This window comes from Triturus cristatus, chromosome 4_1 (assembly GCF_964204655.1).
Source record: "Triturus cristatus chromosome 4_1, aTriCri1.1, whole genome shotgun sequence".
In the NCBI taxonomy this organism is placed as follows: domain Eukaryota; kingdom Metazoa; phylum Chordata; class Amphibia; order Caudata; family Salamandridae; genus Triturus; species Triturus cristatus.
This window is the reverse complement of record NC_140585.1, coordinates 311,926,911-311,940,123: the sequence shown is the minus strand read 5'-3', so window position 1 is coordinate 311,940,123 and position 13,213 is coordinate 311,926,911. Positions and strand designations below refer to the sequence as shown.

At 42.1% G+C, this 13,213-nt stretch overlaps 1 protein-coding gene and 1 long non-coding RNA gene across 6 annotated transcripts in view; one reads left to right on the top strand and one right to left on the bottom strand.

Moving 5' to 3' along the window:
- Positions 1 to 12,872, top strand: part of ADIPOR2 (adiponectin receptor 2) — a 542,630-nt gene extending 529,758 nt beyond the window's left edge. For all 4 annotated transcript variants that reach the window (XM_085652231.1, XM_085652226.1, XM_085652230.1 and 1 more), the window contains exon 8: positions 9,038 to 12,872. In XM_085652231.1, the coding sequence (XP_085508357.1) occupies positions 9,038 to 9,166 (129 nt within the window). In that variant the 3' untranslated portion in view covers positions 9,167 to 12,872. The remainder of the gene's footprint in view (positions 1 to 9,037) is intronic.
- The window catches only part of LOC146854853 (uncharacterized), a 271,373-nt gene that overhangs the window by 132,613 nt on the left and 125,547 nt on the right, over positions 1 to 13,213 (bottom strand). The gene's annotated exons all lie outside the window — the stretch shown is intronic.

Sequence of the window (13,213 nt, the reverse complement as noted above, 5' to 3'; positions counted from 1 at the left end):
CGGTGGTTTTAGTTCCTAAAGCTGCACCACCTGGCACCACGCCAGAATTGCGATTCTGCGTGGACTATCGAGGACTTAATTCGGTCACGAAGACCGACGCTCATCCGATCCCTCGGGCGGAGGAACTAATTGACCGGTTGGGAGCTGAACAATATCTGAGTACCATTGACCTCACAGCAGGGTACTGGCAGATTCCTATGACTGGTGGAGCGAGGGAAAGGTCAGCCTTCTCCACACCTGATGGACACTACCAGTTCTGTGTGATGCCCTTTGGGCTCAAGAACGCTCCTGCAACCTTCCAGCGGCTGGTGAACATGATCCTCACTGGGAGGGAATCCTTCTCTGCTGCTTACCTTGACAACATTGCTGTCTTCAGTAGCAGTTGGGAGGATCACTTGCAGCACCTGCAAGACGTTCTCCAGGCCCTGGAACAAGCTGGTCTGACGATCAAGGCCAGCAAGTGTCAGATTGGGCAGGGGTCGGTGGTGTACTTAGGTCACTTGGTGGGCCGGGGAACGGTGCAACCCCTTCAGGCAAAGATTGAGGCAATCGTGGCCTGGGAACCCCCCAAGACCCAGACTGAGGTCCGAGCCTTCCTGGGCCTCACAGGTTACTACAGACGGTTCGTGAAGGGGTATGGCACTATCGTGGCTCCCCTTACTGAACTCACGGCCAAGAAGCAACCCAGGAGAGTCATCTGGACCGAGGCTTGCCAACGAGCCTTCGACACTCTGAAACAGGCATTGTGCAACGCTCCAGTTTTGAAGGCTCCAGACTTCTCGAAGGAATTCATTGTCCAGACAGATGCATCCGACATTGGCATTGGGGCGGTGCTATCGCAACTCAATGAAGAGGGTCTGGATCAGCCCGTGATCTTCTGTCACGGAGACTACTTCCCCGGGAACAGAGATGGAATACCATTGAGCGGGAAGCCTTTGCGGTGGTCTGGGCACTGAAGAAGCTGCGACCATACCTGTTTGGTTCGCACTTCCTGGTTCAGACAGACCACTGACCCCTTCGTTGGCTCATGCAGATGAAGGGGGAAAACCCAAAACTGTTGAGGTGGTCTATCTCCCTACAGGGAATGGACTTTCGGGTGGAACATCGGCCCGGAGCTGACCACGCCAATGCAGACGGTCTCTCCAGGTATTTCAGCCTTAGTGTTGAGGACTCCCAAGGGGTTGGGTAGCTCTCCCCACTTTCAGCTGGGGGGGGGACGCGTGTTAGACCTGTCTGCTTCTGAGAGTCCCCTCACACCATGATTTATTTTGTTCCCCTGTGCCTCCTAAAATTTGTCGCTTTTTATTTGTCTACCAGGACCTTTTTGTGTGTTGTCCCATGGGGCTAGATGCTCCTTGACGCTCAGTTGCTCACCAAGTTCCTGGCACCTATGTACAAGGCGCCTGACGGAACCGGTGGCATTACACACTGAGGTTGTCAACCCTAAAATGGTGGACACCATTGTCCCCTATGAGAGGGACTCCCATTGGAGTCCTTCTGACCTCTGACCCTTTGGAGGTTTTGGCGCACTTTGTGTAACCTGCAAACCTGACAGGAATCCCCTCAGAAGTTACAAGTACACAAAATGGCTGCCTTAGGAAGCCCAGTATGGTGGCTCCTAATGACCAAAAAGACACCTTGGAAGGGCCATGTCATTGACACAGCCCGGGAAGGTTCTAGAACCTTCTGGCTCGTGCTGGCACCCCAGGGCACTGGCTATAAAAGGCCCAGTCCCTGGCGGCCATGATGAGGAAAAGTGGAGAAGAGAAGAAACATAGAAGAGGACTTGACACCAGATTGACACCTGCCCTGTCCCCCCCCCCCCCCCCCCCCCCCTGAGGCAGCTGATAGCGCAGGCAGAAGTACAGCCGAGGTTGTTGGCGTGGACCCTGACTGGCGTTCCAGTCAGAAGCGCGAGCAGTGACCCCTCGCCTTCAGCGCCTGGCCAGCGAGTGCCCAATTGCCCCTCAGAGACTTTGGCCATAGTTAGAGCCTCCCCGCCTCCCCCAGTGGTGAGATCGCGACTGCGACCCTTGACAGGGCACCTTCAACTTAAGTGCCTCCTGGCGAAGCGCTGATCGTGGACAGAAGGTCAGGTGCTGCGCTGGGGCGGGGAAAGGCTGGCCTTCATTTGGGCGAGAGTACCGTCTCTGCCTTGCCCGAGTGACTTGGGGACTGTTGTTGTGGGCGGGAGCCCCCCCATGAGTGAGATCGGAGGGAGGATCGCGGAGCCCCTGGAACCCCCCTTCGCCCTTGGGAGAAGGGCCATACTGACTGGAGCGCTTACTGGCGCAGCTAAAGTGAGGTGGGACCGTCTCTTCCCCTGAAGTTGCCGCATTGTTCCGGGACTGAGGTGCGGCTCCAATTTTGAACTGTGCGCGCAGGTAGTTTGACCCCTCCGGCAGCCCGTTCGACGGTCTGAGGACTCGTGAACTGAAGCCGCCTTCGGAGACCCCGCCTGCGTTGACAGAAGCGCACAGACTCCTCCGGCCGCAGTAGTATTAAACCGGCTGGCCGCGGAGTGTAATTGCCGTAGTCATTGTATGTCTTTATCTTCCAGATACACGCGCAATATGCTTTAAGTGCAACTAAAGGATTATCACGAGTATCTTGTGCCCAGAGAGCCCGAACCCGTGAACACTTCAAAAACTGTAAGAGCGCGCATTCCACATTAAATGGCAATCTAAATGTGTTTACCCTGAAAGTGATTAATTGGTGGCAGCGATACCAGTATGACCCTGAGATATTTATGTGAAACGATCGGTATCTAACTTGCTATGCAACTGTGATGTTTTGCTGATATTTATTCCAGTCATTGCTGATATTTATTCCAAATGTATTGAATCCTGATATTTATCCAGTATATTTATTTGAGTCCAACCATTTATTCCTACGCAACCAGTACACAGCTAATCAAACCCATGTAAGAAAGGTGAATGTGATTAACTAATTGAACTTCTTCCAACCCAGAGAACTTTTACATAAACGAAACGTATTTTTCTATAACAGTGGTGTGGTGTCCTTCTTTTTATGTGGTGTGCAGGGAGTTATTATTTGGTCATAGCTGGCTTAACACAACAGCCTTCTACCGCCTTGTCACTCGAGCCAAGCTACCCCCCTTTGTGCTGGGCTTGCCCATCGCAGGTCCAACACACACATATACCACTGAGACATTCATTCACTCACCAACACACCCACACACACACTAACTCACCCCTACAGCCCTTCCCAGATGCACTTTTGAATCCATACAACCAGTGAATCACCCACTCAGACATCTATGCACAGCCACACCCCCCCACCCCCCACACAGACACTCAGGCACCCATACAGATACTCAGACAACAAATCAATAACCCATATAGACACTCATGTAGCTACTTACCAACCCATGCAGTTGCTTACACACCAACTGAGGGACTAATACAGACTTTCACACAGTTTAGTCACTAACCCATGCATTCAGTAAGACACGTTCAATCACTCACTTATACAGTCAGTCACGCATCTACTAAATCCCTTCAGGCACTTATAAATCTACTCATTCTTCAATACACCTTGGCACAGATATATATGAAAAATATTTAAACTTTACAGAAACACACATTCACTGGATGATGTCATCAGTGATGTCATTTGAGATGTCATCAGTGATGTCACTGACCATGTAATGAGTGATGTAATATGTGACCTCATCAGCAGTGCATTGCGGGTGCGCGAGTTATAGTTAGCTCAACTAACTATAATGGAGGAATTTCTATGGTTTTATAAGAGTCAAATGTCCAACTAACTATAATGTCCCTGAAACCCATGTTTTTTTAGTGAATTTCAAAGGTTTTTTTAAATGCTAATTCCTAACTACAACGTCTGCAAAACCTATGTTTTTTTCAGTAAATATATATATATTCACTGAAAAAACCAAAGGTTTCAGGGGCGTTATAGTTAGGAATTGGCATTTAAAAAACCTTAGAAATTCACTGAAAAAAACATAGGTTTCAGGGGCGTTATAGTTAGCTGGACATTTCCCTCGTACAAAACCCTAGAAATTCCCCTGTTATAGTTAGTTCAGCTAACTATAACTCGCGCCCCCGCAATGCACTGCTGATGAAGTCACATATTACATCACTCATGACATGGTCAGTGACATCACTGATGACATCACTGATGACATCATCCATGTGATAAATTAGTGCATCTTCTCACACCCTAATATAACCTTTGATACACCGACTCAAAATTTCAGACGGCCATTTTGAAAACCATAGATACTCCAATACCAATAACTACATACCCACTCAATAACTCTTAGGTCTACATACACCTCCACTCACTCACCTGTACAGTCACTCATACTTAGTCACTCCGTACAAGACTATCATATGCATTTATACACCTATATAGACACTCACGCACCGCCAATCATCCATTGAGGTACTGACACACCTAGTCAGTCGTGCAAGTAATTAAACACAGTCCAATTTACTCACCTATACAGTTAAACACACTCAAGTTCACTTACTCATAAAAATAGTACCACATTCTTACGCTCTTATACAATCATTGATACAAGCACACACTCATCCATACAGCAACTCTCACAATCACACACTCACATATACCCACTTATATACTCTTACACACATATATACTGCCTTTCACATATGTAGTTAGTCACACATGTACCACTGAGATATACATTCAATCCCTAACACACCCACACAAACACTCAGGCACCCATACAGATACTCACACAACCAATCAATAACCCATATAGACACTCATATAGCTATTCACAAAACCATGTAGCCACTTATACACCTACACACAGACACATACAGACATTCACACAGTTTAGTCACTAGTCTGCAGTAAGATACATTTCATGACTCACTTATAGAGTCAGTTACGCACCTAGAAAATCATCCATTCACACACTTGTACACCCACTCATTCTTCAACAGACCTTTCCCTATATATATTAAACATATTAAAACTGTACAGAAACACATACTCACTGGATGATGTCATCAGTGATGTCACTGACCATGTCATGAGTGATGTAATATGTGACTTCATCAGCAGTGCATTGCGGGGGCGCGAGTTATAGTTAGCTGAACTAACTATAACAGGGGAATTTCTAGGGTTTTATACGAGGGAAATGTCCAGCTAACTATAACGCCCCTGAAACCTATGGTTTTTTCAGTGAATTTGTAAGGTTTTTTTAAATGCCAATTCCTAACTATAACGCCCCTGAAACCTTTGGTTTTTTCAGTGAATTTCAAAGGTTTTTTAAATGCCAATTCCTAACTATAACGTGCATGAAACCTATGGTTTTTTCAGTGAATTTCAAAGGTTTTTAAATGCTAATTCCTATCTATAACTTCTCTAAAGATATCATGTTTAATGATTTTGATTGGATTTGTATATTTTTCAAATTCAGTGTGTCAATTTCATTAATTGCATTTTTTTTTAAAATACTTTTTTATCACCAATTTTTAAACTTATTTTTTCAATTCTATTAAAAATTATTATTTGAACTTAATGGGTTTTTCAAACATATTTTTTTATATTTTTCAAAATATTTTTTTAGCTATATGTTCAAAACTTTATTTTATATATTTTTTCCATGTTTTTGGATCCGCGCACCCAACGCGAGAGGAATCGTGCACCCAACGCGATAGGGTGCGCGCACCCTGCGCGTATTTCGCCTTTTTTTGTTGTTAACAGGGGGCCCCAGGGGGTCCTTCTGGGACCCCCTAAGCACCTCTAGAGGGTCAGAGTATTTCCACTCTGCCCCCTTTATATGTTTTACACACTTATTCCCCTTGCTTCTTCAGCCTCGCTTCTACCGAGGCATAAAATGTCCGCCAACAGTTCCTGGTTTCGAATGTAGAGAGACACGCTTGGACGCCCACTGGCAGCAATCGCGCTCTACAAATACCATTACAATTACAATTACAATTACAGCGCGCGATCGGGAGGGTGCGCGCTCTGTTCGGGGAGGGTGCGCTTACGGTGCGTGTAGGGTCCGCGGATCCTCCCCGGCCATAGATATTTATGTACTTTTAACTCTAATTTTCTCGAACTACTGAACGGATTCACACCATTTATGCAAAAGGCACGATTCTGAACTGACGACTACCTCTTTGCCAAATTTGGTGTCATTCCGTTCAGCGGTTCGGTCTGTAGCTGCGACAACAGATCCTATGGGAAATTGCATGGGGAAAATGCGTTTTGGGACCCCATTTTTTTCTCGGCCCCCGCTTGACGAATCGCCACAAAACTTTCAGGGTAGGAGCGGAGTGGAGCTGGCCAAAAGTTTGGAAAATTTCGCGAAGATTCGTCAACCGGCGCCAACGTTATTACCAATAGAATGCTGCGGATTTCCTATGGAAAATAGGTTCTAACTATAACTATCTACTGGCGACAGCCAGTAGATTATATATATATATATATATATATATATATATATATATATATATATATATATATATATATATATATTCTCCCTTTACCAGTAACACACACTGCATTGCACCTGTGTTAAATATAGGACCAGGGTTTGTATAGGAGCACATAAACTGTCTCTTTTAAAGCCAGTCACACAAGACGTTAAACGCATACCAACTCCCTCCACCATTCACCACTACTGGACTGCACAACCCTGTTTTATAACAGGCATGATTTATACAACAAACGGGGCTGCACATAAAACACTATACACAATTTTACACACATGGTATACTTCTAATGGGGAATTAAGTCTCACACAGCAATACTACAAACCCCAAAATACAAGTACATATCTTCAGACGCTACACAGCATTTCTTTCACCAACACAACATGTGCTTGCAACACAACATTATGTTTGCTACAATGACAAAGGCGAGTCAGCTTCACTAAGGGGAATGATCGCCACAATATGGTTGGGCATAACACAACCACACACATCTCGCACACATTATGGGCGTGGCGAGCCGAAAAAAAGGGGAAGTCATCTCCTACCAATTCTGAGAGAGTCTCTCACATTTTTATTTTGTTGGTGTCCTATCTGTTTTCCTACCCCTAAAGACGAAGTCCCCCGGGAATATGTTCACTTTAGAAATCAATAAATGGCTAGCCATAGCAAACTGTTAGTATTGTTAGACAGTTATGAAGCTTTAATTCAGTGTTGGGCACCGGACGGTGTGTACGGTTAAACTAACTTATATTGAGAGGTTCTAATATGTGTGATGAGTGGGCCATGTCACTAAATTGACAACACTTTGCCAGCTGCATGGCATTTGTGCTCTGTTGTGCACATATTGGTCATTTTAAAAGTGCTTTTTTGGGTTTAGCAAATTCTAATGAATAACATGCCTGTTAGAGAGCTCAGTGATGTTTTGTTTTTGATGATAGGGACTAGTACTTAATGTAAACCTTACAATCTTTGAAAGATACATTAGGGCCAGCTAGGTGAAAGCATTGAATAAATATTCTAATTAGTTTGTTCTGTAGGTTTATGAATGCGATTGGGTGATTTGTCTAATGTGTTGGGTTGTATGCCGCTATGGGGCATGTGTTGTTTGCAGTTGATGTTGGAATGATATCTGCATCATAAATGTTAACTTCCAGCTGCATCAAGTGTTTACAGAACTATGTGGCTACCATTACGTCTTTCAGGGAATTATGTATTCCTTTGTTGCAAAATTATTAACAGACTCGACGTAAAAGGAGAACTTAAGAGTCCTTTTGCTGTTTCAAATACACCTCTACTGCAGAGACCTTTTCACACTACATGTGTAATCTCCTGAAAGAACAGATCTCTATTAAAACAAATAATGTGAAAGCTGATTTCTTACAAGCATTTGCAATTCAGTAGGTCTTGCATTTGCGAGAGTTTCTGCTATTTGCATTGTATAATTACAATGCCTTTGTGTTTTGAAAACCTGCAAGTGGTGCGTAAACACGCACTTTGTACTTATAGTCGTTGCTTACGAAAAGCAAGGCTGGCAGTAATTGCGCCTCTTTTACTGCCAGCCTTGCTTCTTGTAAGCAAAGATTATAAGTTCAAAGTGCGTGTTTACGCACCACTTGCAGGTTTTCTAAAACACATAAATAAAAAGCATTGTCATTTACAATGCCAATTGCTCAAACTCGCCAAATGCGAGAGCTATTGCATTGCAAATGCTTGTTAAGCTCTGAGACGAGGGCGGCAGCAGCCATCAGAAGGCCGTCAGTTTCAAAAGCAGGAGGGAGGAGTAGGCAGCTGCAGCTAAAACAGACCTCTGTCTTTGAATGCACAGCAAGTGTGGCAAGGTAACAGCAAGATTTACAGCCCTGTTAACAACAGAGCTCTGTAAACCATGAGCACTGATCTCGAGTGCTCCAGCTTAAAGAAAGAAATAGTGCTCACAAGCTCTGAGTAACAACACGTAACAGGGGAAGTCCTTGAAAAGGGGTAGAGCTTTTAAAGCCCATATCCTAAATGCAGCATGTCTTGCAGAGACAGCGCTGCCTAGGAAAGATCTAAAAATAGACATTTGCGGAAAGTAAACACGAGAATAGAAAAGCTTTTTTTTCTTTTAAACTACTTGGATGTTTATTGTTGTGTGTCCTGCCTTTTTCCCCTAATTGAGTTCAGATCTTTTTTTTTTTTATCCCAATGCTTAGTTTCTCAGCAAATACATTGAGTTAACAAATAATTAATTAAATATCCAGTGATTGAAAGAACCACTTAAATCATTGTGACACCCAGCTCACACTTAATATTTGTGTTGTTAATTATTTATTAAAAGTAGAATTTTCAAACCTATTGTTAGTAATATGCTTTTATTTATTCATCTACTATCATAAAAAGTGTATTACATGAATTCTAGTTTAGCCCGTGCATATTTTTGATTGTAGACTTGAACAGGTAAAACTAATTAACCACAATTCTAATCCAGTTATCTTCCTTTTAGAATAAAACCATAAAAAATGTTATGCATGCACATGGAACAGCAAATGTACACATTTAATTTTAATGTAATTATAGCTCAACTTTTTGTATTTCAGTTTCACTCCCATCAACTATTCCACATCTTTGTCGTTGCTGGAGCCTTCGTCCATTTCCATGGTGTGTCCAACCTCCAGGAGTTCCGCTTCACCGTTGGAGGAGGCTGTAGTGCGCAGGATGTGCTGTAGCACCCATCTTTCCCATCAAAAATGGGGGAACAAGAGGAAAACCGCTGTGTGGTGGAATTATAGGTTGGAATGTTCCATAAACTATGTGAAGATGAAGTGAAAAACATGTCCAACTGGAACTTGGAGCCCCCTTGGGTGGACTTGAATAAAGGAATTGCGGGCAACAAAATTCTTACCTCAGATGATTGAAATGAGAAAGTGTAACATTAATTTATACCTGTAAAAGCAAGGAGAGAAGGCGTATAGGAGTCTTAGAAAATGCAAGATGGGATTTCTGTTAAATGCCATATTTATTTATAGAATATATGGGGGGGGCTCTAAAGCAGATTTTGTTAATAATGTTGAATTGAACAACATGTAAAATGGTTTGATTTACATGCTGATTTGGGAAGGGTAAAATAAGTTTAATGTAAATAAAAATTTCTAACTTTCCGTTAACCATACATTTATAGAAATATAAAAAAGGTGGAATGGAAGGTATTGGGGTTATTTTGTATAGAAATCCATACATTCAAGTACCACACACTGTTTTTTCAATTTGCACAAATGACATGATCGTTGGAGCGCAGAGATATATCCCAGCAAATGAAGGAGTGTATGTTTGTCTCAGACATGCCTTCGTCTCTGACTCGTGGATTTTGGTTTCAGCTTCAAGAGTGAACATAACAGAAGCCTAACCAGAACACCCTATACTTGAAAGACCCATTGTATCTACTTTGGAACACTAAATGTGTCCATTCCTTTTATGGAACGTTTGTGGACGTTTGCAGCTTGAAAACTGTAGTTGCAGGACAGGACATGCTTTCTTAACACCAAAAGATGATCTAAAGGAACTAAATGTGCTTGTGCGAGCCGGTTCTTGAAAATGCCAATGAGTGAGTTTGCTCCAGCAGTGCAACGTATTAAGCAGGTGCTTAGATGTGTATTTTGTTCTAGATTATTTCACTCAGAACCTGGAAGAAATGACTGATAATATGGTTAGAGATGGACTAAGGTAGGCTTATTGAAGTTAACTAGTGGGATTATGGAGCACTCCTGACAGCCCAACCTGTCCAGTAATCTAGACTTGGTAACATAGATTTTGTTCCATCGTGACACACGCAAGCGTTCGAATAGGCTCACCGAAGAGAACAGACAGGGCTGGTCATTAGACATGGCAGAAGATGTTTGTGAATCATAAAGGGCGTTTAGATGTTCATTTGAATAAAGTATAGGGAGCGAGTACATCAACCTAGGGAATAGCCGTCAAAGCTAACACCTTGCGTTGTCACCAAATAACCCAGGTACTCTGGGTACTTTGTTAAAACATTTTAGCCAGTTTGACCTGTATTTTTGCAGCTGGTAGTATAAAAGTAAGGGCAAAGTCTCTTTGTAACTCACTAGGAGGCACCTTTGGGCATGAGGAGTACAGAAGAGGCTCAATAAACTGTTATGCTTATATTTTCCGTAATTATGTGAATACCCATCATTCAGATTACTCCTAGTTTGACACATCCCTTTATACCACATCACAAAGTCAATCTTTGTCTAGCACTAAATTGATCCTGCTCCCAAAGATAGAAGGACGTATTTGTGTCCTTGCTAATGCCTGTATAAGCTATAGTCTCAAAATCCATTTAACTCCGCTACCAAATCGAAGTAAAACAGAAGATATTTCCGTAGGGCTTGGCATATTAAGGTGCATGGAAGCCTCCCTTCTTCAAATGATAATTCTGTTAACTGTGCAACATGGCACCTGATGCACAAAGAATCAACATTTACATATATTTTCTTAACTAAATGGCAGGCAAGGAGACTGAAATTGAGAGAAAAAGCTATGTTAGTTTTATTTTTGCTTAATAGTAATTTGAAATGATTATTTTCTTGTTAGAAAAAAATTCTGAATTTTATAAAACATGCTTTACTGTACATCTTTAAAGGATTCATCTTTTATTTCTACTCATTTTGGTGTTCGGGCATACAACCGTATGCCTGGATGTAAATAATAAAATTGCGAAATTGGTGCTTTCCTGCGCTTCACAACTCTAACCCGTGCCCTTCATCCCTCTAACAAAGACTGCTTTCCTTTAAATAACCCAAATCCGCCTAAATTCTCCAGTTCTTCCTTTCTTTAAACATCATTTGGCTGTTTAGTTGTTGCCTAGCCCTAGTGTGGCCAATGATACTTTATTTAAGGACTTAAGTGGTTAGTATCATATAAAACTGCTTGTTTGGTAGTGTATGCCAGGTAGTAGATGCCATCAAAAGCACCTCATTTGTGGGACAACAACAAATCTTATGCTGTTGACAAAGCGTGTAGTTTTTTTCTTCTCTCATAGTGCTGTCCCTGAATTAAATCACAACTGGACAAGTCATTACACCTGTATGACTACCACCATTTTAATTCCACCATTTCCTAAAGTACTTCTAACCGGTTTATGATTAGCTTTAAATTTTCTTTGAGCTAGGCGTAAAATACAAGAGTTTGCCGATCGCTTCATTGCATTTTTCACGAGATGGTAGCGGAGAAGTTAAAAGGTACAAGTCAAGTAAGTTTTTACAGAATTATAATCTTTGGCCCAACTTTACAAAGCCTCCATGGATCCTGGAAAACAAACAAAATTAGGGCATTTCGAATTGGCAGACATTTATTTAAGAAATTCTCATTAGAAAGCCAAGTAGAAGCAGGACCGTTCTAAAGCTTGTACAATGCTTCACTTATTCTGGCAGCATATGAGCTGCCTTTTTAGTATGGTTTGTAATTTATAGAAACCCAAATTAAAGTACAGGGATTGTAGAAAGACAAATTAAAGTACAGGGATAGTAGCAGAAGGATCAGCCCTTTGCTGTACTGCTAAAGACATAGAATGATTATTCACTGCTGTATGAAAGTCATAGCAATGGTGAAAGAGATGTCAAGATTGTGTCGACAAAGGTGGAAGTAGTCCATGCAACCTTTTTGCACAATGTGGAGAACATAAGTGGGCCGGTATATCAAGAGCAGTATTAACTAGCGCAATACAGCAACGCAATAGGACTCATTCACATCTTAATTTAAGTTATTAACATCCATTTGTGGTGGCCAACGAAACTGGCCAATGTTGTGTGATCTACTTTTGATTTAAGGAAGCAAAGGTACATATTGTAATGTGACTTGTGCTTTCTGTAAGAGCACTTTCGGGAGATCGTACCTGGAAACCTGGTATCTATATTCAGAGGAGTCTGTGTATTGTTTCTCAATGCACTAGCTTCCGTAACAAGTCATTACCTGAACCAACGCAGCACAGAACTAAAAGAAAAAAAAAAGAAGAAAAAAAAGGATTAAACTCAGAGATTTTTCTAATCAAGTTGCAAAGAGATATATATTTAGAGTGTGTTTGTGTGTATTACAATAAAGCAGCCTAGCTGTGTACCCTGTTTCATAGCTTTGCTGAGAACACTTCCCAGGCTGTTGCCTGAATGCCTTACTCTCAGCAGTTGGAGGCCTGCTTGCTCTGTGTGGTCATATTGCCGTAGAGTCATTTAGGACCTGTTGCTTCTTTCCCTGGTAAATAGTGGCCTTGTTAAGTATTTATTTTCTTTTTTCAGTTGCATAATGTCAACATCAGCAAAGCACATTCTGAGGTCCTGGAATTCTGTGTTGGTTGAAGGGGTGGCAATGGTTTCTGAAGTGGATCTCTTTACTTGCTGTATTATTCATAACTTATAATAAATGAAATGACTGGCATTCCGACTCATTATTGGGTATTTCATCCTATCCTCTTGTGGTGGTAGAAAGTCAGTATTGTAGTGCAGTTGCCATTTCGCATTTGACATACTCCCACATCCCTTTTGCCTTCCATTTATGGAACCTCCAACCTGCAAGTTAAATGCACTAGTAATACATAGTAAACAAGAGCTCAGACATTTTTTCCCTTACCTGTGCTAAGTTCATATTCTTCAGTATTGGGGTATCTTTCATAGATTCACATGCTTGAATCATTCCCCATCGTTGAAGTGGGAGTCCCACGGTACATAAAAAGCAGTAAGTAATGACTTTAACATCAAAATTAATAGAGAAAAAACATT